This window comes from Rhinolophus sinicus, linkage group LG18, assembly GCF_036562045.2.
Source record: "Rhinolophus sinicus isolate RSC01 linkage group LG18, ASM3656204v1, whole genome shotgun sequence".
Classification (NCBI taxonomy): domain Eukaryota; kingdom Metazoa; phylum Chordata; class Mammalia; order Chiroptera; family Rhinolophidae; genus Rhinolophus; species Rhinolophus sinicus.
In genome coordinates this window covers 15,094,039-15,118,955 of record NC_133767.1, presented here as the reverse complement: position 1 = coordinate 15,118,955, position 24,917 = coordinate 15,094,039, and the positions used below count along the sequence as shown (strand labels likewise).

The following is a 24,917-nucleotide window of genomic DNA, read 5'->3' as shown; positions in this document are numbered from 1 at the left end:
AGGTGGGGGCTCCCTCCTCCTACCGGCTCATGCTCACAGGCGTGGTAGGCTGAGAAGACTGGGCCCCACGCCCTTGCTCCAGCTTGCTCACAGGGCAAAGGCTCCATGCTGGGAGAGGCACTCCCAGGAGAGCAGCGGCTATGCCCCAGCTCATAAAACAGGGTGTCATTTGAGAGAAGCTGGCCATTGTCCCCACTCCCAAACTCTGGAGAAGAACTCAGAGATTTTTTTCCCAATGGCAGAGGCCATCTGTGAGGACAGAGCGCTATGAAGCACTCCCCAAAAGTGACTTCATTCGAACGGAATGTGGGTGGTTCAAGCCCAACGATGGTCTTGAAAGCAGTGGTGGTTTGGGTGGAAAGCAGTTCAAGGAGGCTGGTGAGAGCAACAAGCTCAGCGGCAGGCCAGACAGTTTACCAGAGAAAACCGGGGAAAAAGACACCGAGGAGGAGCCCGCCTGGGGTCAGAGTAAACCTCAGACCAGAACTCACAGCCCAACTCTGCCCAGATTCAACTGGACCAGACTGTGGAGCAACTGGTGCCCCCGGGTGTTGCAGAAAACAGAGCCGGCAACTGGGAGCGCCTCACACGGCCTGTGATACTGGACAGAGGCAGGAAGCTTAACAGGGAGGTCGGGGAAAGGACAGTCAAGGAGAGGCTCCCTAAAACCACCTATGTCCCAGCTTGATTGTGCTTATGCCTCCGGCTAGGCTGTTTGAAGAGCAATGTCAGGGACTTCCCATCGCAAGGGAAAGAGACGCCACTACAGCCGTCCAGCCAGCCAGTTACTAAACAAATGGACAAGCAAACAACAGTGACAAGCCCTGGAGGTGAGCGGGGCAGGAGGGCCAGTGTCCCAGAGTTGATCGTTACTTTAATTAAAATGTCTAGTTTGCAACAAAAAATTCAGTGCCTGTGCAAAACAGACTATGACTCATACAAAGGGGGAAAAAAGAAACTGCCCCTGAGAGGGCTCAGATGTTGGATTTAACAAAGACTCCAAAGTAGCCACTAGAAACATAGTCAAAGAACTGAAAGAAACCAGGCTTAAAGAAGTAAAGGAGCGTGTGATACAATGTCTCACCGAACAGAGACTATAAATAAAGAGACAAATTATACAAAAAGAATCAAATGCCCCCAAAGAAATTAAAACCCAGAACCTTTACACCAATGCTCACAGCAGCATTACTCATAATAGCCCCAAAGTGGAAACCACCCAAACGTCCATCAGTGGATGAAGGGATAACAAAATGTGGCCTATTCAGACAGAGGAATATTACTCAGCCACGAAAAGGAATGAAATACTGACTGACCGATGCTACACTATGGATGAACCTTGAAAACTATGCTTAGTGAGAGAAATCTCATATCCATGCATATTGTGTGTGATTCCACTTATAGGAAATGTCCAGAATAAGCAAATCCATAGAGACAGAAAGTAGATCAGGGGCTGCATGGGCCTGAGGAGGGGGGATGGGGAGTGACGGGTGTGAGATTTCTTTCTGGGGTGATGAAAATGTCCTAAAATTTATTGAGATGGTTGCAAAACTCTGCGAGTGTACTAAAAACTATTTGGTATGTTATATAGCTCAGTAGTTGTTTTTAAGACAGATGAAAAACAGAGATAAAGAGATGGGTAGACAGAGAAAATAGATATAAATTACTACAGATCCACAATCCCTATCTGTAATTCTGAACCCCCCAAAAGCCTTTATTTTTATGGTCTTTTAAGTTGAATAATTGACAAAAATAGGTTCCAAGTCAATTACTTCCTCCCCTTTTGCAGGACACAGAATGAGTGCATCTGACGCCCTGGTCAGCTGTACCTTTATCTGTGTGATGTTTCCCTCGAGCTCAGTGGGGGTTTGAAGGCTCCACCTGTCTTTGCCCTCCACTCCTGGGCTGCTTTGGGGGCCTGGTACTTTTCTCCACATGGCTACTCGCCCTTTATCGGTACCCGCTGCCAGAAGACCTACAGGTAAAAAGAGTCATTGACCTGAAAGGGGTAAGAACAGCAAGCTCCCTTCTCTGACCACCCCCTCAGAAATATCAGCCCATCAGCCCTCCGCCAGTAACTGTCCAGCCCTCACCTGCTGTATCTTCCTTTGCAGGAACTGACAACTACGTGGCCACACGGTGCGTGCATGTGCGAGTGTCGGTGCTGGTTTCTCTCTGTCTCCATGAGAGCAGGGGACTCCCTGCCTGTTCAATTTGCTCCCCCAATGCTAGAACAGCACTGGGCACTCTGCAGGCACACAACAGATGCTGATCTGGCTCATCTCCTGTTCTTTCTGTCCTGTGTGTGTGTGTATACACGTATACACATACGTGCATACATTTACATGTACGTATATATATATATTTCTAAAGTTTCCCACACTGTCTTTTCCTTGGGCTTTTGGGAGGGAACTGAGATGAACTGCGTACAGCCAGGTAGGTCACACTTTTGACTACATGTCTTGACCTTCATGTGAGATGAAAAGCATTACTGTTACTTCCTCATTCTTGAGTGACTTTATTCAAATGACTTGACCTAGTTATAATGGTAACTGAGTTACCAGTCTTTGACTAGTCACCATCCTCATTTTGCAGCCCACAGAGCCAAGCTTGGGGTTGGTTCTCTTTCTCTCTTATGCCTGCCCACAAAATCTCACCTTTGACTTCGCAGTAAGAAACACAGTTTATATTCTCTCCTTTTTCGAAACCGAACTTCTCCTCCGGACTCAGTACATAATTCTCTCCTCGTTCTAAATCCCAGAATCTACAAGGGAATGAAGAACGCCCATGGACTGTCAGGGCACTGACCTCAGCTCTGGGCGGCCTGACCGACCGACTTGCAGAGCAGACTAGAAAAACCAGGAAAAAGTCATGGCCCTCCGGACTGATATGAAGAGCAGGAGGTTATTATGTTTTGATCTGTTTTGTGACCTATTCATAATCAAAGGGAGCAGCTGTTAATACAAGAGGGTCCATGTGTGACACTAGGTCACAATGAGAACAAAGGAACTACAACCACGCACATCCGAGAGAAGCCCTGGTACCACATGCAGTTACAGTAGCCGGATACAAGGGAACGTAACACATGATTCTGTGTATACCAGGCTCAAAAAAAAAAAAAGAAAAAGAAAAACAGGCAAAGGGACGCCACAGGCAGACATTGGGAGAGCCACCCTCGTGGAGGGAGCCGGGACGTCTGGGGTCTCTGGTATGTTCTGTTCTTTGATCTCGGAGCTCTTACATGGGTGTGTCCAACTTGTGAAAATTCATCGTAATTTGCGTAGTTTTTCTGTCTGTATGTTACACTCCAATAAAAAGTGTGCTCAGAAGAGACTGACTTTCCATCACACGCTCTCTGGCGCGTCACCTCACCTGAGGGCGGCTTCCCCGATGGCAATCACCAGAAGGCTGCCTTCAATCAGAGCGATGTCTGCCCGATGACCCATCTTCCCACTCAACTTTACCTGTGTAACAAAAAACAACCCCAAAGAAGCACGTGGCTTTGCCGAGATGGCGTGTCCCTGCTCACGAGCCTGTTTCTGTCTACAGTGAGTTTCTGGAGACTCACCAATGGGGGAGCAGCAGGGTGAATACGGGCACCTGGAAAGGCACCCCCAGCTTTCCGGGATGCACAGGCCAAGCCGACAACCACGCTTGTACATTAAACGGTTAATATCAGCAGCTGCCCAGGGCCTGGTGCGGACTGAGCACGTTTCTAGAGTGACTCTGAGCTGAGCCGTGCTCAGGCACACTCGTGCCCTCCAAGGCAGGTGTCACACCCCGTTTTGCAGGGAACAAACCTACCCAGGGCCCACTGGCCAGTGAGTGGCTCAGGGGGGATTTGAACCCAGTTTGAAACGTGATTCAGTGACCATATTTTCCAGTACTGTGCTAGTGGATAAACGACAGGAGAAACACTGACCTACAAAGAATCAATCCCTCCATAATCTACCACAGTATCTTTAGGGGAAGTTCAGAGTCCTCTGAGGAACATGATTTCCTCTGGTATAAACCGAGAAACCAGCAGGAGGGCAGCGGTGAACAGCACCTGACATGGGGACATGCTGCCCCCCAATGCCTTCCCAGCGTCCTCCGGGTGGTGACGGCCGGGGTTGTAGCCATGAGGCATGTTTGAGGACATCGAGCTATTTCTCAGGAGCCAAAGTGAGACACCCGCTACCCAAGGACGCTGACTGTCATACACTGCACCTTGGGTGAAACCGGTGCACGTGTGGCTGAGGGGCAGCACGTGGTGAGTCCCCTCCATGCCTCGTCTGCATGTGGGTGGGAAACAGGGCGATGTTCCTTCCCACGTCGTTCCACTATGGAGGGCGAATGGGCTGCTAAAAGGTGGCAGTTATTCTGTCACACCCAGGTCTGCAGGCTGCAGAGTTAACCAATTGCAGAGGGGGGAGATGGGGGCACGGCCCTGAGCAGCCCAGATTCTCACCCCGTCTGTCCACAGACACCCAAAAATCTCCTTCACTCGCAGTTTCCCTCCTGTGAGCTGAATGCCGTATAATAAATAATGGTACAAAACAGCTCTGTTAGCGGCCCCTGGAACAGATTTGCTGAGGAACTGGAAAGGGTGGTGAGATCAGGTCAGGAGGACTGGGCAGCCGGAACACTGCCCCCCCCACCCCCCACCCCACCGAGGCCCCTCCCCCACCCACCTTCATCACTTCTTCTGCCTCGCCCTCAGGAGTCACCAAGTACAGGGACAGCAGCAGGCTCTCCGTGACCGCCACCAGCGCCTCCCTCTTCTCGATGTAGAACAGCATTTGGATGGAGCTGTCTGTGGACGCTGCCTGGGTGGTCTTGCCTTTCTCGTCCACGTGGTGCACGGTCCCTGAGGACAAAGGGGGCAGTCAGCAGGCAGTTCGGCCATCACCAGCAGCCATCTCGATCTCCTTAGGGGCACTTTCAAAATAAACATCTTTGTTATAAAACTTTGCAAGGAAAACATTAAGAAACATCTGTACATGCACAGGACCTCATAGGCTGCTATCTCTGAAATACGCTCCGTTGTATTGGTTTCGTTCGGCCTTGACACTTGCTGTCTCTGCCAATCCTTTTTTCACCACCACCAACCTCGGAGGAATCCAACACCTACACTGACGTCCCGCCAGACTCTGCAGCCTCAAAACGCTGTCCATCCTGGTCCCCACATGAGGTGCGTGTGTCATCCATGCACTGACGCACTAGGTTTATGATCTCCCTCAGCCACCAGGCCTTGTCCCCTCTGTTCTGTGCATGGTTGGTCGGTGGTAATGCGCTGTCTAAGCCTCAGGGTCTCTCCAGCCTGGGGCCCCTCCTTCTCTGGCCCACCCCTCGCCTGCCAGCCCCACACCCACCTCTTGGTTCTTCTCTGGCTTCTGGGCTCAGCAGCCGGAACCCCCTGCCAGATTCTCAGGAATCCGGTTCATTGCCGCTGCTCTCCGGAGTCTCCTCCCCCACCCGGTCTCCCCTCATCTTATTCCCAGTGGATAACAGGACTTCTCATGAAAAGTTCCAGGTTCTCTAGAGGCTAATCGCAGCCGTAAGGAGCACCTGCTAAGCACACACATGGGGCAGGCTCAGGGTTAAGCACACACACGTGAACTCCACTGACGTTTCCAGCAAGCCCTTGTGGCGGGTACACTGACTGTCCCCGTTTTACACATTAGGAAGCTGAGGCACCCAGACACGGGATAATTTGGCTCCGAAGCCCACAGCTACGGCCTACAAGGCAGGACTGACACCCACGGCACGTCCCTCCTCCAGCTGCCAACATCTTCTCCTTCGCGCGTCTCTTTCCCACACCACCTCCTCGACTCTTCCTAAGGGGCCCTCGCACTAGCGTCTCCCCTCCCTGCACCCCGATGGCCCCGTGCCTACTCCATGTCCCTTCTGGGACACCTCCCGGAATTCCCTCGGCTCTGTCTCTTCACCCCCTGAAATGACAGGCATCTCAAAAGCCCCGCCCCTGTAGCTATCACCTGCTCTCTTCTTCTCGTCATGGTGACACCGCCTCCTTGAAACTCACCACCTTAGTGCCAGCCGCACTTTCCTGGCTGCCTTCCCACAGCAGGCACACACTTATGAACGTCTCATGTGAATGTAAAACTCCCTTTTTCTCTTAACTTCACATTGCATTTGTCAGCTGCCATGGGGACAGACTGTCTCACTATTAAAATCAAGACAGATGGCGTGCCACGTGGACCACCGACAAGGGCTGGTTGGTGGCTGCAGGCGGGAAGCAAAACCCACTCCGTCCTGTTCACTCTCCATTCCCAGAGCTTAGCCAGGTGCCTGGCACGTAAGAGGTGCTTCGTAATTACAGACTGAACAACAAGAGTGCAATAAAAGCATCTTTGCGAGACTGTCTACCTGTCTGCGGCTGCGCACACAGTAAGCAGTCAGGATGTACCTTCTGACTGATGGCTTCCTCATGAAAACGCTTCAAACACAAATAAAGCTCAACCTGTCTCTAATCAGAACCAGGCGAAGCCATTCTTTGCATACTGGATAAACAACTGCAAAAAGCTGGCTACTGTACCACTCGGAGGTTGGCATGCGGGCAGCCAATTTTATGCAGAAACACTATCTACTTGTTGAAAATCCTTATGAGACACCCCTAAAGTGCTTCAGTGTCTTAGAATCCCAATGTTAGTTTCTCACCATCCATCAAGCTGACAAAGAAGGACAGGCCCTCTTGAGATCCCATTTTCAAGAAATTCCCAAAGCCGCTTTTCCGCCAGTTAAACATATCAAGGGCTTTCTCATCGCCGCTCACAGCTGCCTTTGCCAACTGAACGAGATCCCTGCAAGCAAATGATACCCAAGTCAGGATTCCTTGCAGCTCGCCATAAGAAGGTGCTGTCACTACACACGTGCTCAGAGTGGCTCGCTGCTGTGACCCTTCCAGGGTCAGGGGGAGCCATACCTCTGTTCCTGGCCAGCCCCCCACAAAGATGTAGACCAAGACCACCCTGTGAGCTCACACTTACTCGCCAGGAGGGGGCAGCCGGAAGATGCAGTGAGTCAGCTGTTTTCCATACTCGTGTTTCAGTAGGGGGGTACCTTGTACTCGGCCCCTCTGGTCCAACCTCCACAAGAGCAGGACACCCAGCTGGAAAACACAACATTACGTGTGAAGAAAACACATTCGTAGTAAGTGACGGGAGGAAAACAGGAGTTACACTGTGCAATAGGACATACCCTTAGCCCTCCTTTTTGTTGTTTTAAGTGAAACTGCTATAGGTGCACCGTGAAAAATCCAGAGAGTTCAAAAGTGGTTAGTGAAGGAACCAGAAACTCTCCTACTCGTCCTCCCCGAAGATAATAACTGTCACATGCTTGGTTTTTAACCCAAACTTTGAATTTTATAACAGATTTAGATTTATGGCGAAGTTGTGAAGCCAGTGCCGAGAAGTCCCATACCCCCACCTAGTTTCTCCTGTTATTAGATCTTACATCACTGTGGTGCAGTTCACTGTGGTGCAGTTCAACCGAAGTCTTGAGTCACATTTCCTCAGTTCCTCCCTAATGCCGTCTTCCTGACCCAGGATCCCACCAGGGCATCACGTCTCCTTAGGCTCCTCTGGGCTGCAGCGTGTCTCAGACGCTCCTGTTTTTGATGCTCTCCAGGTTTGAGGTCTATTAAGCCCCTTCTCATCACATCGAATCAGGAGTCCATGCCCTTGACATGACTTATCTCGGTGATACTGACCCGAATCTCCTGGCTGAAGTCACGTTTGCCCAGTGTCTCCACTGGGCAGTTTCTTTCCATCCTGTACTGTTTGGAAGGAAGTCACTATGCCCCTGGGACCAGAGGAATGTCTCACCTCCCTGAGCATGGAGTAGCTACATAAATTCTTTGGGATTCTTTAGAGTGGGAGATTTGCTTATTTATTCAATCATAGATTTGTATCACTATGGAACCGTGGATAATTATTTTCTACTTTGTGGTATAATCCAAGAATACTTTATTGTTGCTCCAACTATTCGAGCTTCGGCCACGGGGAGCTCTTTGGGCTGGCTCCTGTGTCCCTGTGACACGCCCGGTCATTGTAGGTTTTGTGAGCACGTCCTTCCTTCACGGCGCTACAGATTCTCTGGGCTCATGGTCCTGCCCTTGTCCTAGAATCAGCCATCAGGGAGCCCTGGTTCCCTATATTGCAGGAAACCAATAGAAACCAGGATCTGAGTGCTAGGTGCACTGCATGCTCAATTTTAAAGTCATTGAAGTCTCACATTAATGGCACAGATAAGTGTGAGAAACTCCATCGGAACTGGTCTAGGGGACGCGGGCTCAGCTTTGTCACATGGCAGTATTTCCATCTGACTCTGTCTACAAGGTGCCTTCGCTGATGCCCGGGCATTCCTCATGGCATGTTTCCCGCCCAAGGCCAGTGGACACTGAAGCACAGCACACTCTTCCTGCCACCCTGCTTTCAATCAGCACTGATTCCAATATCCCCACAGGCTGGCTGACGTTGCTTTATTGTATATGGGGATATGATTTTCAAATAAGATCGGCTTTAAAAGCAACTTACCCAGTAAGTCTCCAAGAAAACTTACGCAAGATTGAAAATAGTACGGAACATGAGTACGCACAGGAGACGAATAGTACATCTCATCAAACGGATTCTTCTTGACTTTGTCAACTTTATGTAGAATAAAAGCGCTATGGGTTCCTTTGTGTTTGGTGATTCTTTTCAAAATAACATTAAAAAAAGAATCCTTGCATAGTGAAAAAGACAAGGACAGGAAATCAGAATGTTTTCTTCCCTGCCATTGAGCCTCCTCCCTAGAGAACCAAGCTGTGGGATCCTGTGGGTCTGATGGCGTTTGATGCACACATAGCATCTGCAGAGACATCCCTCTGCTCTGCCCTTCAAGGGCAATCACCCAGCACTTATCTTTTTTTTTTTTTTTAACACAATAATAGACTTAACAGAGAGCTTATTAGCACACACAAGCTGCTAGCTGGCAACTCAACCAGGTTCCTGAATACAACCAAGACCCACTGAGCATGTTGATTTCTAGGCTGTTGCTTTGGGGAAGAAGTCCATGCAAAACGCTCAGAGGCCCTGTATCCTGAGAGCAGTGACTTCTGCTCACTTATGGGACCGTACCCCTTGTTTTGACAGAAGGACAGACGCAGTCCACCATGATCACGAATTAAACTTCCACTGACTCCCAAGGACGCAGCGAGTCAAATGTGCTCTGTCTCCAGTTGTGGCTAAGCAGGTGGAAGAGCAACACGAAGAGGAGACTTGGAGGCAAACTCTGAGACGCCCGGCTCCGCTGTGGCAGCCTCGCACCCCCCCCCCCCGATTCTAAATGCTTTTTCCGCCCCCCACTACTCCTGCGGGGCAAGTCTTTGTGTTCAGAACTGTCTCTTCACTGTCTGTCATTCCTTCCAAGTTACTTCGCTCTCCGTAATTTTACACAGTAAGGCTCTAAAGAAAAGTTACCCCTACGGTGAGAAACGAGCCCTTTTCATGAAGAGCAAGAGTTTAATGTATGAAGGGACTGGCGTGAAGTTACAGCCTTCTAAATGAGACTGTCGGCGATATACTGTCACTTTAGAGGACAGGTGCCCGTGTTAGGTTCTCTGATACTTTATCAGGACCCTAAGAACTGACTTGTCCTTGTCATGTATGGGTTTACTGGATCCCACCCTCGTCTCTGTGAGATCTAGTCCACGGGACAGTCTCCCCGTTTCTTTACCAATGGAACTGCTAACAGACACGTCATGAAATATACGCCCAGCGTCCCTTTTCTAGGCATCTTCTCACCTTCTGGGCACCGCTCAGTGAGGCACATGTGGGCACTTGGCTTGAGTGGCACTTGGGACAGAAAAGGAGGGACAGGTCATTTCTGAGTGGGGGCTGAAACAAGTGAATTCCTAGAGATTCTGCCTTGGGGGGGGGGAGAGAGAGAGAGAGAGAGAGAGAGAGAGAGAGAGAGAGATGACTGCCGCAGAAGGAACACAGAATGGCACAGAGCTGGCAGACGGCACTTCACTGTAGGTTCCAGACAGTCCTGAAGTCAGCTGTGCTCCTGCCCACGGAGACCCCGGGACACTCCGATGGCCTCAGGTTAATTGCACCTTCTTGCTTCAGCTCATCTGCATTGGAGTCTCGGGTAACCAAACACACCCTAACTACCGTGTTTCCCCGAAAATAAGACCTAACTGGAAAATAAACCCTAGCATGATTTTTCAGGATGACATCCCCTGAACATCAGCCCTAATGCGTCTTTTGGCACAAAAATTAATATAAGACCCGGTCTTATTTTCGGGGAAACATGTTAGAGCAGTGTCTGTGGGAGAAGAGCCGAGAAGAGCCTCCCGCAGCCAAGCCCGTTCACTCCAAGTGCTTATTCATTTGTTGTTACTTCTCTTCGTGCTTGAGCCCATTCTTAATTCAGGACCAGAACAGTCTAGAGTTCCTTAGAAGGATTAGGGATTTTTGCTCTTAAATGTGATGACTCATGGCACTTGGTCAGCAAATGTCTGAGTTTCGTTTCATGCCTGATAATCCACTTCATTAATTGTTTTTTATATAGTCAAGGTGAGATTAGTGAAATTCAATGATCCTGAATTCTTTTATTCCTATAGGGGATTTGAAGAGCATTTCATAGCAGGGAGGTGGGAAAGATCACCAAGGAAGTCAGACTCTAGGGCCAGGGCAATGTCATGAGGTGGGAATTGAATTAAAAAAATAGAAGAAAAATCACCTGGAAAGAAGAAACAAACCAATAGAAAAACGAGCAAGTGATATGACCAGAAAAGGAAATGGCAGTGGCTGTGGGAAGGGATACCCATCCTCCATAGCAAGAAAAATGCAAATGAGAACACGACAGATGTCACTTTTCCAGGAAAAATTCTGAACCTGGATACAACCCTCTGTGGGGAAGCACACGTGGGTGGGTTGGTGTGAGCTGGTACAAGCCCCGTGGGCGGTCTGGGAACACTCATCATATCACAAGCTCAGCCGCCCCGCTTCTAGGAATTTCTCTAAACTTCCACTTGTGTGAAATGACAAAAGCCTGAGCTCGGCCACTTGGTCAGTGCCAGTTTAGCAAAAGACTGGAAACCGCTGAAATGTTTATCAACAGGGGTTGGTGAAGTAAAAAACACTCGTAGTACGTTCATCAAATGAAGGGCAGGTTAAAAGAGAAGCAGGAATTTCACTGTTGACCAATATGGAGAGATCTGCAAGACGCATCAGAAAATGAAAAAGCCCGAGACAGAACAGAATCGCACGCTATCAACACATGTGAAAGAAGGAGAATCAGGAGACAAGATCCTCTGTGATCTCTCCAGCCAAAAATGTTTAATCCAAAGAGACGAGCAAACAAATCTAAACTGAGGGACAGTCTACATGATAACTAGTCTGGACTCTTCCAAATGTCAGTCATGAAAGACTGAAAAAGAGAGAGCGAGCAGATGCAAGAGACCAGAGAACTGTTCTTGATGAAAGGAAACGAAAGACAAATGACAGCCAAACAAATGCATGGTCCTCGAGCGGATGCTGGGTTAGGGCAAACTCAGCTGTGAAGGACGTCCCTGGGACAACGGGGGAAACTGTCATGGGCTGCATCCTGGGTACTAGGATGGCATCACTGTTAACTTCGCTGAGTTCACTACATATACAATAGCTCTACTGAGCTTTTATGGAGGGCAACGTCCTTGTTCTTAGGGGTCAATGCCAAAGGACCCAGGGGTGAAGTATGAGGCCTATGACAAACTCTCAAATAATCAAGAATATCCTGGGGGTGCCAAAAAAATGTATACACATTTTAAGAAAGGAATTACTATTAAAATTGTAATGCAATGAATGACGCTAGCATTCACTGGATTAACACTATCTTTTGAGCAAACGTCACACTACACATTGCTACTGTTAATTCAATTCAACTTCGAAAAGTAACAAACACATAGATAACATCTCTTAAAATGTGTATATTTTTTTGCACCCCTAGTGTGTGTGTGTACAGAGAGAAAGCAGATGTGTCGGAATGTTAGCAACTAGTAAATCTACACGAAGGGTGTATGGGTATTCCTCGTACTATTGTTTCAGTTCCTCAAAAGGTCTGAAATTTTTTAAAATCGGAAGTTGAGGAAAGAATGCATTTGCATGTGCCTATATGTCCTTGAAGAAACTCTGGAGCGACTTTAAGAAGCTGTGGATGCTGGAATGGGAACTGACAGAGGTGAGTGGAAAGGGTTTTCAAAGTATACAGCATTTCATACCTCTTGAACTTTGAAACATGTAAATGTATTACTTGAAACATGTAAAATAAATGAACACACTGTAACATTTCTGCTGTATATTTGTGAATCAAATTAGGTCTAGACCAGGGCTTCTCACTGCTGACATTTCTGTTGTATGGTCTATCCTATACATTGTAGGATGTTGAGCAATATCTCTGGCCTCCACCCACTAGATGCCAGTAAAACAACCAACTCCCATTGTGACAACAAAATATGTCTCCCAACACTGACAAATGTCCACTGAGGGGCAAAGCAAGCTGGTTAAGAAGCCCTGAGCTACAGATGACCAAGAAGACTGTGCCACTGGGCCCCACAGAATAACTATTACATGCCAAGACTAGGAGACATAGCAGATCTACCTAGTAATATATAGGAACAAGCACAGGGAGGCAGCCAAAGTGAGGAGACAAAAAAAATGTCCCAAATGAAAGTACAGGACAAAATTCCAAAAAAAGAACTAAACGAAATGGAGGCAAGCAATCTACCAGATACGGAGTTCTAAACACTGGTTATGACAGGTGACTGGATGGCTCAGTTTGTTAGAGCGTGAGCTCTGAACAACAGGGTTGCTGGTTCGATTCCCACATGGGCCAGTGAGCTGTGCCCTCCACAACTAGATTGAAGGACAACGACTTGGAGTGGATAGGCTCTGGAGAAACACACTGTTCCCCAATTGTCCCCAATAAAATTAAAACAAAAAATGAAGACTTGTGGCCCTTATGTTTAAAAACAAAACAAAACACTGGTTATGGGGCTGCTCAATGAACTTTGGGGAAGAATAGATGAACTCCATGAGAACTTCAACAAAGAGACAGAAAATGTAAAAAAGAACCAGTCAGAAATGAAGACTAAAATAACTGAAATCAATAATCAACAGCAGATTAGAAGAAGCAGAGGATCGAATTAGCGATTTGGAAGCCAAGGTAGCAGAAAACACCCAATCAAAACAGCAAAATAAATAATTTTGAAAATGAGGATAGTGTAAGGGGCTTCTGGGACAACATCACGCGTAACAGCATCACATCATAGGGGTATCAGAAGGAGACGAGAGCAAGGAATTGAAAACCTATTTGAAGAAATAATGACTGACAACTCCCCTAACCTGGTAAAGGAATAGACACACAAGTCCAGGAGGCACAGAAAGTCCCAAGCAAGATGAACCCAAAGAGGCCTGCACCAAGACACATCACAATGAAAAATGCCAAAGGTTAAAGACAAAGAGAAAATCTTAAAAGAAGCAGGAGAAAAGCAGTTAGTTACATATATGAGAACTTCCACAAGACTAACAGCTGACTTCTCAACAGAAATTTTACAGGCCCGACAGGATTGGCACAAAATATTCAAAGTGATGAAAAGAATGTGGATCATTTTCCAGGACAGACCCTAAAGCAAGTCTCAATAAATTTAAGATTGAAATCATAATAAGTATCTTCTCCATTATGATATGAAATTAAAATAAATGGAAATTAATAACAAGAAGATAACTGAAAAAACACACAAATACATGGAGATTAAATAACATGCTACCAAACAACAAAAGGGTTAACAATGAGAATAAGGCAGAAGTCAAAAGATATCTTGAGACAAATGAAAATGGAAACACAACAACCCAAAAATCTATGGAACACAGCCAAAGAAGTTCTAAGAGGGAAATTCGTAGCAATATAGGCCTACCTGAAGAAACAAGACAAATCTAAAATAAACAATCTAAATTTACACCTAAAGAAACCAGAAAGAGAACAAACAAAGCCCAAAGTAAGTAGAAAAAAGGAAATAATACAGATCAGAGTAGAAATAAATGAAATAGAGTCTAAGAAAACAATACAAAAGATCAATGAAACCATAAACTGATTCTTTGAAAAGATAAACTAAATTCATAAAATTTTAACTAGATTCATCAAGAAAAAAAGAGAGGACTCAAATAAATATTAGGTTGGTGCAAAAGTAACTGCAGTTTTTGCAATTATTTTTAACCTTTTAAACTGTAATTACCAACCTAATAAAATCAGAAATTAAAGAGAAGTGACAACTGACACCACAGAAATACAAAGGATTATAAGAAAATACTAGAAACAATTAAATGCCAACAAATTGGACAATCTATAATAGATAAATTCCTAGAAACATGCAACATTCCAAGACTGAATAAAAAAGAAACAGAAAATCTGAACAGACTGATAACTTCTAACGAAACTGAATCAGTAATCAAAAAACTCCCAACAAACAAAAGTCCTGGACCAATGCTTCACAGGTGAATTTTACCAAACATTTAAAGAAAAATTAACACCTATTCTTCTCAAACTTCAAAGAAACTGAAGAGAAGGGAAGGCTCCCCAGCTCATTTTACAAGGCCAGCATTCTTACCCTGATTCCCAAACCACTCAAAGATATTACCAAAAAAAAAAAAACACACACACACAAAACAAATATATATATATATATATTAATATCCCTGATGAACACAGATGCAAAAATCCTCCACAAAAAAATATTAACAACCTGAATTGAGCAATACATTAAAAAGATCATACACCATGATCAAGTGGGATTTATTTCTGGGATGCAAGGTTGATTCAAAATCTTCTAATCAATTAACATGACACACCACATAAATAAAATGAAGTATAAAACTCATATGATCATATCAATAGAGGCAGAAAAGCATTTGACAAAATTCAGGAGCCATTTATGATAAAAACTCTCAGCAAAGTGAGAACAGAGGGAACATACCTCAACATAATAAAGGCCGTATGTGACAAACCCACAGCTACAACATACTTAATGGTAAAAAGCTAAAAACGTTTTTCTTAAGATCAGGAACAAGACAAGGATGTCCACATTCACCACTTTTATTCAACATAGCTATTAGAAGTTCTAGCCACAGCATATAGACAAGAGAAAGAAACAAAAGGCATCCAAATTGGAAAGGAAGAAGTAAAACTGTCATTATTTGTAGATGACATGATACTATACAGAGCCCTTAAGAGTCCACCAAAAAACTATTAGAACTGATAAATGAATACAGTAAAGTAACAAGATACAAAATTAATTCAGAAATCGGCTGCATGTTTATACATGTACACCAATAACAAACTCTCAGAAATTAAGAAAACAATCCCATTTACAACTGCATAAAAAAAATAAAAAAAAAGAAAGAAAAAGAAAAAAACAACAACCTAGGAATAATTTAACCAAGAAGGTAAAAGACCTGTACTCAGAAAATTATAAGACATTGAGGAAAGAAACTGAAGATACAAATAAATGGAAAGACACACCATGCTCTAAGATAGGAAGAATTTACTATCTTGTTAAAATGTCCATGCTCCTCAAAGCAATCTACACATTCAATGCAATACCTATCAAAATACCAATGACATTTTTCATAGAACTAGAACAAATAATGTTAAAATTTATACAGATGCACAAAAGACCCTGAATAGCCAAAGCAATTTTGAAAAAGAAGAACAAAGTTGGAGGCATGATGCCCTGATAGCAAACTATACTACAAGGCTATAATAATCAAAACAGCATGGTACTGGCATAAAAACAGACACACAGATCAACGGAACTGAATAGAGAGCCTAGAAATCAACCAACGCCTTTATGGTCAATTAATTTATGACAAAGGAGGCAAGAATATAATGGCGTAAAGACAGTCTTTTCAATAAATGATGTTGGGAAAACTGGACAGCAAAGGAAACCATCAACACAATGAAAAGACAACCTACTGAATGGGAGAAGATATCCTCCAATGATATATCTGATAAGGGGTTAATATCCAAAATATATGAGGAACTCATACAACTTAACACCAAAAAAACAATCTCATTTAAAAAATGTGCAGAGGACCTGAGGAGCAGCCGGATGTCTCAGTTGGTTAGAGCATGAGCTCTGAATGACAGGGTTGCCAGTTTGATTCCCACATGGGCCAGTGAGCTGCACCCTCCACAACTAAAGATTGAAGGACAATGACTTGGAGCTGATGGGCCCTGGAGAAACACACTGTTCCCCAGTATCCCATATTCCCCAATAAAAATAAACACACACACACACACACACACAAAACAGTATAAGCATAAAAAAAAAAAAAAAGATAATAATGTGCAGAGGACCTGAATAGACATTTCTCCCAAGAGGCCATACAGATGGCCAACAGTCATAGGAAAAGATGTTCAACATCCCTAATCATCAGGGAAATGCAAATTAAAACCACCACGAGATAGCACCTCACTCCTGTCAGAATGGCCATCAATAAATCAACAAACAACAGTGTCGGTGAGGATGTGGAGAAAAGAGAACCCTCATGCACTGTTGGTGGGATTGTAAATTGGCGTAGCCACTATGGAAAACAGTATGGAGGTTCCTCAAAAAATTAAAAATAGAACCACCACATGACCCAGCAATTCCACTTCTGGGTATTTATCCAAAGAAATCCACTAATTTGAATAGATATATGCATCCCTATATTCATTGGAGCATTATTTACAATAGCCAAGATATGGAAGCAACCTAAGTGTCTATTGGTAGACAACTGGATAAAGATAAGGTAGTACATATACACAATGGAATATTACTAGGCCATAAAAAAGAATGAAATCTTGCCATTTGCAACAACATGGATGGACCTAGATGGTTTCATGCTCAGTGAAATAAGTCAGACAGATAAAGAGAAATACCATACGATTTTACTTACATGTGGAATCTTAAAAACAAAAATGAACAAACACAACAGAAACAAACTCATAGATACAGAGAACAAACTGATGGTTGCTAGATGGGAGGGGGTAGTAGGGATGGGTGAAAAAGGTGAAGGGATTAAGAAGTACAAATTGGCAGTTACAAAATAGTCACAGGGATGTAAAGTACAGCATAGGGAATATAGTCAATATTGTAATAACTATGTCTGGTGTCAGATGGGTACTAGACTTATCGGGGGATCACTTTGGAAGTTATGTAAATGTCCAACCCTATGATGTACACCTAAAACTAATACTACATTGAATGTCAACTGTGATTTTGAAAAAAAAAAACAAAAAACACAAAACACCCCAAGTTAGACAATTAGGACCAGGGACTCCTAGGCAATGAAGAAGTGTGCTCAGGGAAGCTGGTGATTTGGGGGTGCCATAAAAGTGACAGTACCTGAAGCATTCAGCCCCTCCTAACGAATGTAGTTACCTAGAAACATTCATTTAAAAAATGACAGCCATGCCTCCGCCATTGATTGGGAGGGCAGAATAACATTTTCAAACCTTGCTTCCAATATAAAACCACACCTGCCTTGACATATGACAAGATCAACTGAATTCGTCAACCACACATTTCAAATAATTTGGTCTTCAACACCCTTCCCAATAGGTGCTGAAGGGCACAGGCAGGAAGGTGAGCGATCTGAAATCAGTGTCAGCGCGGGTCTGCTTACCCTGTCCCCGGACACGAGACAGTTGCCGCTGGTGCTCCAGTTGAGGACAGTGATGTCAGCGGCGTGTGTTGGGGGGACTGCATGCTGCTCCTTATCCTGCTTATTAAACACAATCACTTCTCCAGTCTCCCAGCCAACAGCCAGGATCAGCCGTGTTGGATGCCAGCACAGGGAAGTGACCCGGAAGGATCTCTCAATATGCGTGTCAGGCACGTGCTCGCCCTGTGAGGGACAAGAGGTAAAACCCCTATTACAGAGAGTTTCTGACGAATCAATGGAATCAACATCAGCTAAAAGATATAAAAGAGCTGCTTATTAAGGAAAGGTGCTATTTCATTTTCACAGAAACACCGCTTTGCCCCGGCTGAGCTATGAAAGCATAAGGTTAACACGCAACGGATCACACTGACCAGCTTATCAAGAAAGTCTGGGGCCGGCCCGGTGGCTCAGGCGGTTAGAGGTCCATGCTCCTAACTCCGAAGACTGCCGGTTCGATTCCCACATGGGCCAGTGGGCTCTCAACCACAAGGTTGCCAGTTAAATTCCTCGAGTCCCGCAAGGGATGGTGGGCTCTGCCCCCTGCAACTAAGATTGAACACGGCACCTTGAGCTGAGCTGCCTCCCGGATGGCTCAGTTGTTGGTTGGAGCACGGGCTCTCAAACACAAGGTTGCCAGTTCAATTCCTCGAGTCCCGCAAGGGATAGTGGGCTCTGCCCCCTGCAACTAAAATTGAACACGGCACCTTGAGCTGAGCTGCCGCTGAGCTCCCGGATGGCTCAGTTGGTTGGAGTGCGTCCTCTCAACCACAAGGTTGCCGGTTCGACTCCCGCAAGGGATGGTGGGCTGTGCCCCCTGCAACTAGCAACGGCAACTGGACCTGGAGCTGAGCTGCACCCTCCACAACTAAGACTGAAAGAACAACAACTTGAAGCTGAACAGAACCCTCCACAACTAAGATTGAAAGGACAACAATTTGACCATTGTTCCCCAATAAAGTCCTGTTCCCCTTCCCCAATAAAATCTTAAAAAAAAAAAAAAAAAAAAAAAAAAAAAAAAAAAAAAGGAAAGTCTGACCGTGGGTGGGGGGTGGGAGATGAGGGTAAGGGGGATCGAATATATGGTGATGGAAGGAGAACTGACTCTGGGTGATGAACACACAATGGGATTTATAGATGATGTAATACAGAATTGTATACCTGAAATCTATGTAATTTTACTAACAATTGTCACCCCAATAAATTTAATAAAAATAAAAAAAAAGTATGACCGCATACTCACAGCTGCTTGGTGGCTAGTCAGCATTTTAATGGGTTCCAATAAACCTTTATTTACAAACTCAAGTGGTGGGCCAGCAGGTGACATTCGTTGACCCTGAGAACTTTTTCAGGGTCTTTAAGGACAAAGTTATTTTCAGAACGACACTAAGGAGTTATTTACCTTATTTACTTTTAATCTCTCACTGGTGTACAGTGGAGTTTTCCAGAGGCCATGTGATGACGTCATTGCTCTGCTAGCTAATGGAATATGTGCTTGCATAGTCTTGTTTTTTTGTTGTTGTTTTTTTCTTTTCTTTTTTAATTAAAGTGTATTGGGGTGACAATGGTTAGTAAAGTTACATAGGTTTCAGATGTACAATTCTGTAAGACATCATCTATATGTCACATTGTGTGTTCACCACCCAGAGTCAGTTCTCCTTCCATCACCATATATTTGATGCAGATTCTTGTTTTGTAGATTTTTCTAAGGAACTAAGTTTGGGGTATAAATACATGTGCTTTCAGAGGTTAGCTCAACTGATTCTCAGTACTTCTACTGGACTCTTTCTAGTAATCTCTAGTTATACCTGATACACCAGTGACCTCATTCTTATCTAATAAATCATTATTTAGAAATCCTAAAATTTTCCTCTGCCAATTAGAAACACAAGTACATTTCGTTTTGTGATAGTAATTTTTAAATTATAAGGTTTTGTCTACAATTTCTATCATTTTGGAATTTAATATTTATTCTAAAGAAAATTTTATAATATATATCGGAAAGTTCTCTGACTCCTAACTGGGAGTTAGGATCTTAGTAAGAACTCACACACACACCACACTCACGCCACACCCTACTCCCATACCTCCCCCCAACACACCTCCTCACGCATCACACTCCCCCCCATAACACATCCCATACACACCTGTCATGCAGGGTGTCAGGTGGGGTCTCAGCTCCCGCTCCCCACATAAGAACCCAGGACATGGTGAGCCCAAAAAGGAACCATACATAGGGGAGTCAGACCCACTGTCTCGCTGGCAGCTGGGTTGGAGACACAGGAAGCAGGAGCCACACGATCCGCAACCCGCCGTCCACTTCTCTGCCAATGAACCAACCCCACTTGCTAACTGCAATCCGCGCTTGCTAGCTCAGCCACCATCCGCTGCTTGTGTAACCACGGTTGTTATATTAGTGGCCAATGGCTCACTGGCTACAGCTGACGGCCAACTAGCCACAGCTGATGGCCATCCGATCACAGTTGATGGCCATTTACTACCCGAGCCAGCACCTTTGCACGTGAGGCCGAGAGCCCGGAAACTGCACTCCTCGCTCTGTCCCCACAACACCCCACATAACACATCCCACATACACCACACCCCCACCCCACACATCCCACACACACCATACCCCACACACAGCCTACACAACACACCCTCCCACACCACACCCCAAACCCCTGCCCCCACACACATACCTCACACACCCACACACAGCACACACATAGACAAGAGAACAAGAGACAAGTGCCAGCAGCTACTGACGTCAGAATCCTTGCTTGCAGGTATATATGCAGGTATATATACTCACTTGCTCCAAGTATATATCCACACTGCCTCCCGAGGTTGTGCTGACGGAGGCAACTGCCAGGAATGGATGGACAGGGTGCCAGCTGATGTGGGAAGGAGACCCAGCTGAGTCTGAAGCTTCTATTCGGTGGTCAAAATAGAGGGCCATGATGAAACTCAGGCCTACTCAGGGTTGAAAGCTGCCGGGGAAACCACCAAGTCCTGTGCTTTTGAACAAACCGACTGTGTATAGAATTAGGAAAAGAGAAGCATCACAAATCTATACTCATAAGACATCTGGCAACTTAAAAATGCCCCTTCACACCAATGCAGGCAATTTTATGTGGAAGGGATCTCTAACAGGAAAAAACATATATATATATATATATATATATATATATATATATATATATATATATATATATATATTAGAAGCAAGGGATTGGACCTGCAATGATCTCCGGGTGTGATGGAAAACAGTAAAACTTATTGATATCAAAACAATAAAGAAAACCCCTGCTGCCTGGACAACGTGTATAAGTGTTGTCTAATCCATTTTTCTTCCAATCATCATAAGGACAATTTATATTTCTATAGCTCTCCTTTAAGCAAAATTTCCAAACAAAAGTAAACTGCTCAACAAAAGAGAAATGTACAGAAGAAACCTAGAACTCAATTTCTGATAAAGCTTGAAAGTCAAGGTTGTCTTCACCTCCGAGTCACGTGGTAAAAGGCAAAGGGATTCCGGGTTCGAGTGTCAAGAAAACAAACCAACAGCAACTGCAGAGAAGTTGAACCATTGGTTACATTTCTTCCTTTTATCCTTTCTTTCTTTCTTGGAAAAGATGTGCAGTGTGCTTTTGCAGGATGGGTAGGATAGTGAATGAAGTGACAGTTTGACTTCTGCCCAATTTATCATACCCTGGAGTCAGTTCGGGGAAGCTATTTGGTGTGGGGTGGTTTGCTATCATTTAAAAGCATTCAACTTCATACCCATTGGGAAGGCTATTATCAGAAAAATAGAAAATAATAACTGTTGGTGAGAATGTGGAGAAATTGGAAGCCTTGTGCATTCCTGGTGGGTGTGCGAAACGGTGCAGCTGCTGTGGAAATGCTGGTTCCTTAAATATTAAACATGGAATTACCATGATTCAGAAATTCCAGTTCTGGGTGGAGACCCAAAGAATTGAAAGTAGGGACTTGAACAGGTATCTGTACACCAATATTCGTAGCAGCATTATTCACAGTAGCCAAAAGATGGAAAACAATCCAAATGTCTACCAACAGATGAACGGATAAACAAAATGTGGTATATTCCTACAATGGATACAACTCAGCCTTAAAAAGGAAGGACATTCTGACACATGCTACAACATGGATGAATCTTGAGGACATTATGCTAAGTGAAATAAGGCAGACACAAATGTATGATTCCATTTATATGCGGTACCTAAAGTTGTCAAATTCATAGAGACAAAAAGTAGATTGATGGTTGCCAGGGCCTCCTGGGAGGGCAGGGGATGTGTTTAATGTACATAGGGTTTCAGTTTGGGAAGATGGAAAAGGTTCTGGCGATGATGGTGGTGATGGTTGGACTACAATGTGAATGTATTTAATGCCACTGAACTCTATTCTTAAAAATGGTTACAATGATACATTTTATATTATGTATATTTAACCACAACAAATTGTGCAAACAAGATTATTCAACACCTGCAAAATTCGATCACTCAATCAGAGTAGGGAATGGACTATGCTGTTTGCTTCTAGCAATGCAGTAATTCTATCAGAGGGAGACTTGAAGACTGTTTGGATCTAGAGAAGGAAACTCTGTTTAGTGAGAAGCTGGAACACATGCAGGTACAAATGAACAGTCACGTTCCAAATGTTTACCTTTTTCTTATGAATATAGCTTAAATATTAAACAAAGGCACAATTTCTGAGGTGGTGCTCTCGCCACCACAAACTGCAGGGCATCTATTCAGGGCTCCTGGTAGAGCAGCCAAGTTCTGGTTGGAGGTGCAGGAGGGTTGGGGGACTGGAGGGAGGGGAAAGGGCAGGATCCAGGGGTTACCTGCACACACCCATTACTTAGGGGACATCTACACTGGTTAGGACTCCGATTTCTTTAAGTCCTAATGCAAACCTTCAAACAAAGCCATTAAAAATGAAAACACACCAGATAAACACCTGGCGATTTAATACAGCAAAGGAAACCCTTTGTGTTTGAATGTATTGCCTCCAACCAAGCGTCTCAATGCTGGACTATGGGAAATTTGTACTCACAGTTCACAAGTTTACTTTGTGAAAATATTCCTCTGCAAAATGAATAACATGTCAATATTGTAATGATGGAGAAAGAATTATAATAGCACTTGAAAAAGTTAAATCTGATTTCCTCCCTATTTTTTATTTTAAACATCACTTTGTAATAAGCATGTATGCTAACAGATCTTTACATTACTTTTTTCCTGCCTCGGGCTTTTTTCCCAGAGGCTCTGTCTCCCCCAAATCCCTCCTTTGGGTACTCAGGAAGTCTCCTTTCCTCCAGGGAGCTCTCGCATTTGACTTGTAGGTTGTTTGTGCTTCTGCCCAGTGTCCCCATAGAACCCTGTACTTCTCCATGGCTGCATTTAGCCTTTATTGTAAATGTGTGTTTGATCAGCCATCATCCACTCCCTCTAGATTACGTGCTCCACAGTGGGCCCTTGCACAGAACAGGCCTCCAATAAATGAATCCCTGATGAAAATATTAGCAAGGAAAGCTGTAAAACGTGGGTTACAGGCCAGGGTGAACGAGTACATTTTTATGCAACCTAGGATGTGCATCGTCCCTTTCATCTGCATTTGAACAATTTTCTACAATGTATACGTATTACCTGAGTAATTACAAAAGTTACCAAGGAAACACAAGGAGGAGAGATGGCGAACAATAAAATCATTGCCAATGACATCTATTAATGGCATCAGTTCAGACAACAGGGCACTTCTTTTCCTTAAAACAAACGCAGGGTCTCTAGAACATAAAAGCCTTTGGTAAATGTATAAACTTTGGGGAAAGCAAAAAAGTTCCATTTGTTCTAACCAATTTGCTCTTCTCAGCTACAATCCTCCAACATACGGCCTCCATTACACCAACTTTTGGGAAAGAATCTGTTAAGCTCATGCAACCGGGGGGTTCGTGATACTAAGGCTAATTTAAGTTGCATTACTGCTTGGAGATGCTGCACGAGGGATCCCGAAGGGCTTTGGGGCAACAGGGGCTGAGTGGAGGGGCGTCGGGGGCAGGAAATAGTGGTCACCCTCTAGGCCACAACCCCCAAGCCTCGGGACGTGCGGGGTCAGAGCTGCATCTCGAGGACATGAAGGAAAGCCATCACGAGTTGGGACGGTGTGGCTCCCGTGGGCCGCAGGACAGGCCGCGCAGAAAGTTGGTTTCTTATTCTCTCCCTGTCCCGGGTTACCGGGAGCTCTGCCAGCATCGCCCACCTCCCAATCCGGTCCTCCGCCGGGGCTCACACAGCCACGCGGCCCTACGTCGGACCTGGACTGCACCAGATGTGCCCATCATCTCGCGCTGACCATTCTGGACGCCGCGCGCGGAACCCCCGAGCCTTGACCTACCCGCGAGGGGCCGCGAGAGAGCGGCCGAGACCGGATTTCCGGACGAAAATAAGCTGGGAGGGCACGGGATGGGGTCCCGCTCGCCTAGTCGTCGCCCTCTTCCTGGCCCCCCCTCCCCCCCACCCCCCGATCCCAGCCCCTTCCCGTTCCCGCCCCGTCGTCGCCCTCCTCCCGGGCCCCCACCTCCAGCACCACCCGAGGACCTTCCCGGCCCCGCCTAGTCATCGTACTTCTCGGGGCTCCCCGCCCACCCCCCGACGATTCACCCACCTCCGACCCCTCACACCCCGCCCCCAGCCGCGCTCGCCCCAGACCGCTAGTACCTTCGCGGGGCCGCAGCGCCGCCTCGCGTTGCCAGGACAACGGCTGCTCACGGAACACGAAAACAGCCGAAGATGCGCGACGCGGATGCCGAGCCCGCCCGAAACTCCCCGAGAGGCCGGAAAGAGTCGAAGAAGATCGGGAGCGTCCGTGCAGCGCGGAGGGCAAGATTTCTCTGCTGATCCCCGCCAGCCTCGAGCTCCGCGGTCCTGCGGGGCAGCTTCCCCCGCAGCGTAGCGATGGTCAAGAATCAACAACGCCAGCTCGAAAAGAGGGGCTAAGAGGCCAAATGATTTATAAAGTCACTTACCGTCCTGCGCAGAGAAGGGAAGCTGGTGCAATTCTTCTAGGGGTGATGGCGATGCAAAGCCCGTTGGGACCCGTTCCCATAGTTATACCTTTCCAACCGCGTTGATTCGTCAGAAAGTGGAGGAAAGCAGCAGAGACTGTGGTGGAGAA

The 24,917-nt window shown here is 45.6% G+C and overlaps 1 protein-coding gene across 2 annotated transcripts in view; it reads right to left on the bottom strand.

Moving 5' to 3' along the window:
- IFT140 (intraflagellar transport 140) overlaps window positions 1-24,595 on the bottom strand; it is an 88,196-nt gene extending 63,601 nt beyond the window's left edge. The window contains exons 1-9 of one of the 2 annotated variants that reach the window (XM_019713165.2): window positions 24,461-24,595; window positions 20,536-20,756; window positions 17,688-17,909; window positions 6,987-7,108; window positions 6,658-6,800; window positions 4,671-4,846; window positions 3,370-3,461; window positions 2,655-2,761; window positions 1,827-1,972 (exon numbers count right to left, since the gene is read on the bottom strand). In XM_019713165.2, coding sequence (XP_019568724.2) covers window positions 1,827-1,972; window positions 2,655-2,761; window positions 3,370-3,461; window positions 4,671-4,846; window positions 6,658-6,800; window positions 6,987-7,108; window positions 17,688-17,909; window positions 20,536-20,682 — 1,155 coding nt within the window. In that variant the 5' untranslated portion in view covers window positions 20,683-20,756; window positions 24,461-24,595. Of the gene's footprint in view, window positions 1-1,826; window positions 1,973-2,654; window positions 2,762-3,369; window positions 3,462-4,670; window positions 4,847-6,657; window positions 6,801-6,986; window positions 7,109-17,687; window positions 17,910-20,535; window positions 20,757-24,137; window positions 24,245-24,460 lie in introns of those variants that run through there. The other variant, XM_019713166.2, reaches the window with a different exon arrangement.
- Window positions 24,596-24,917: the final 322 nt, after the last annotated feature.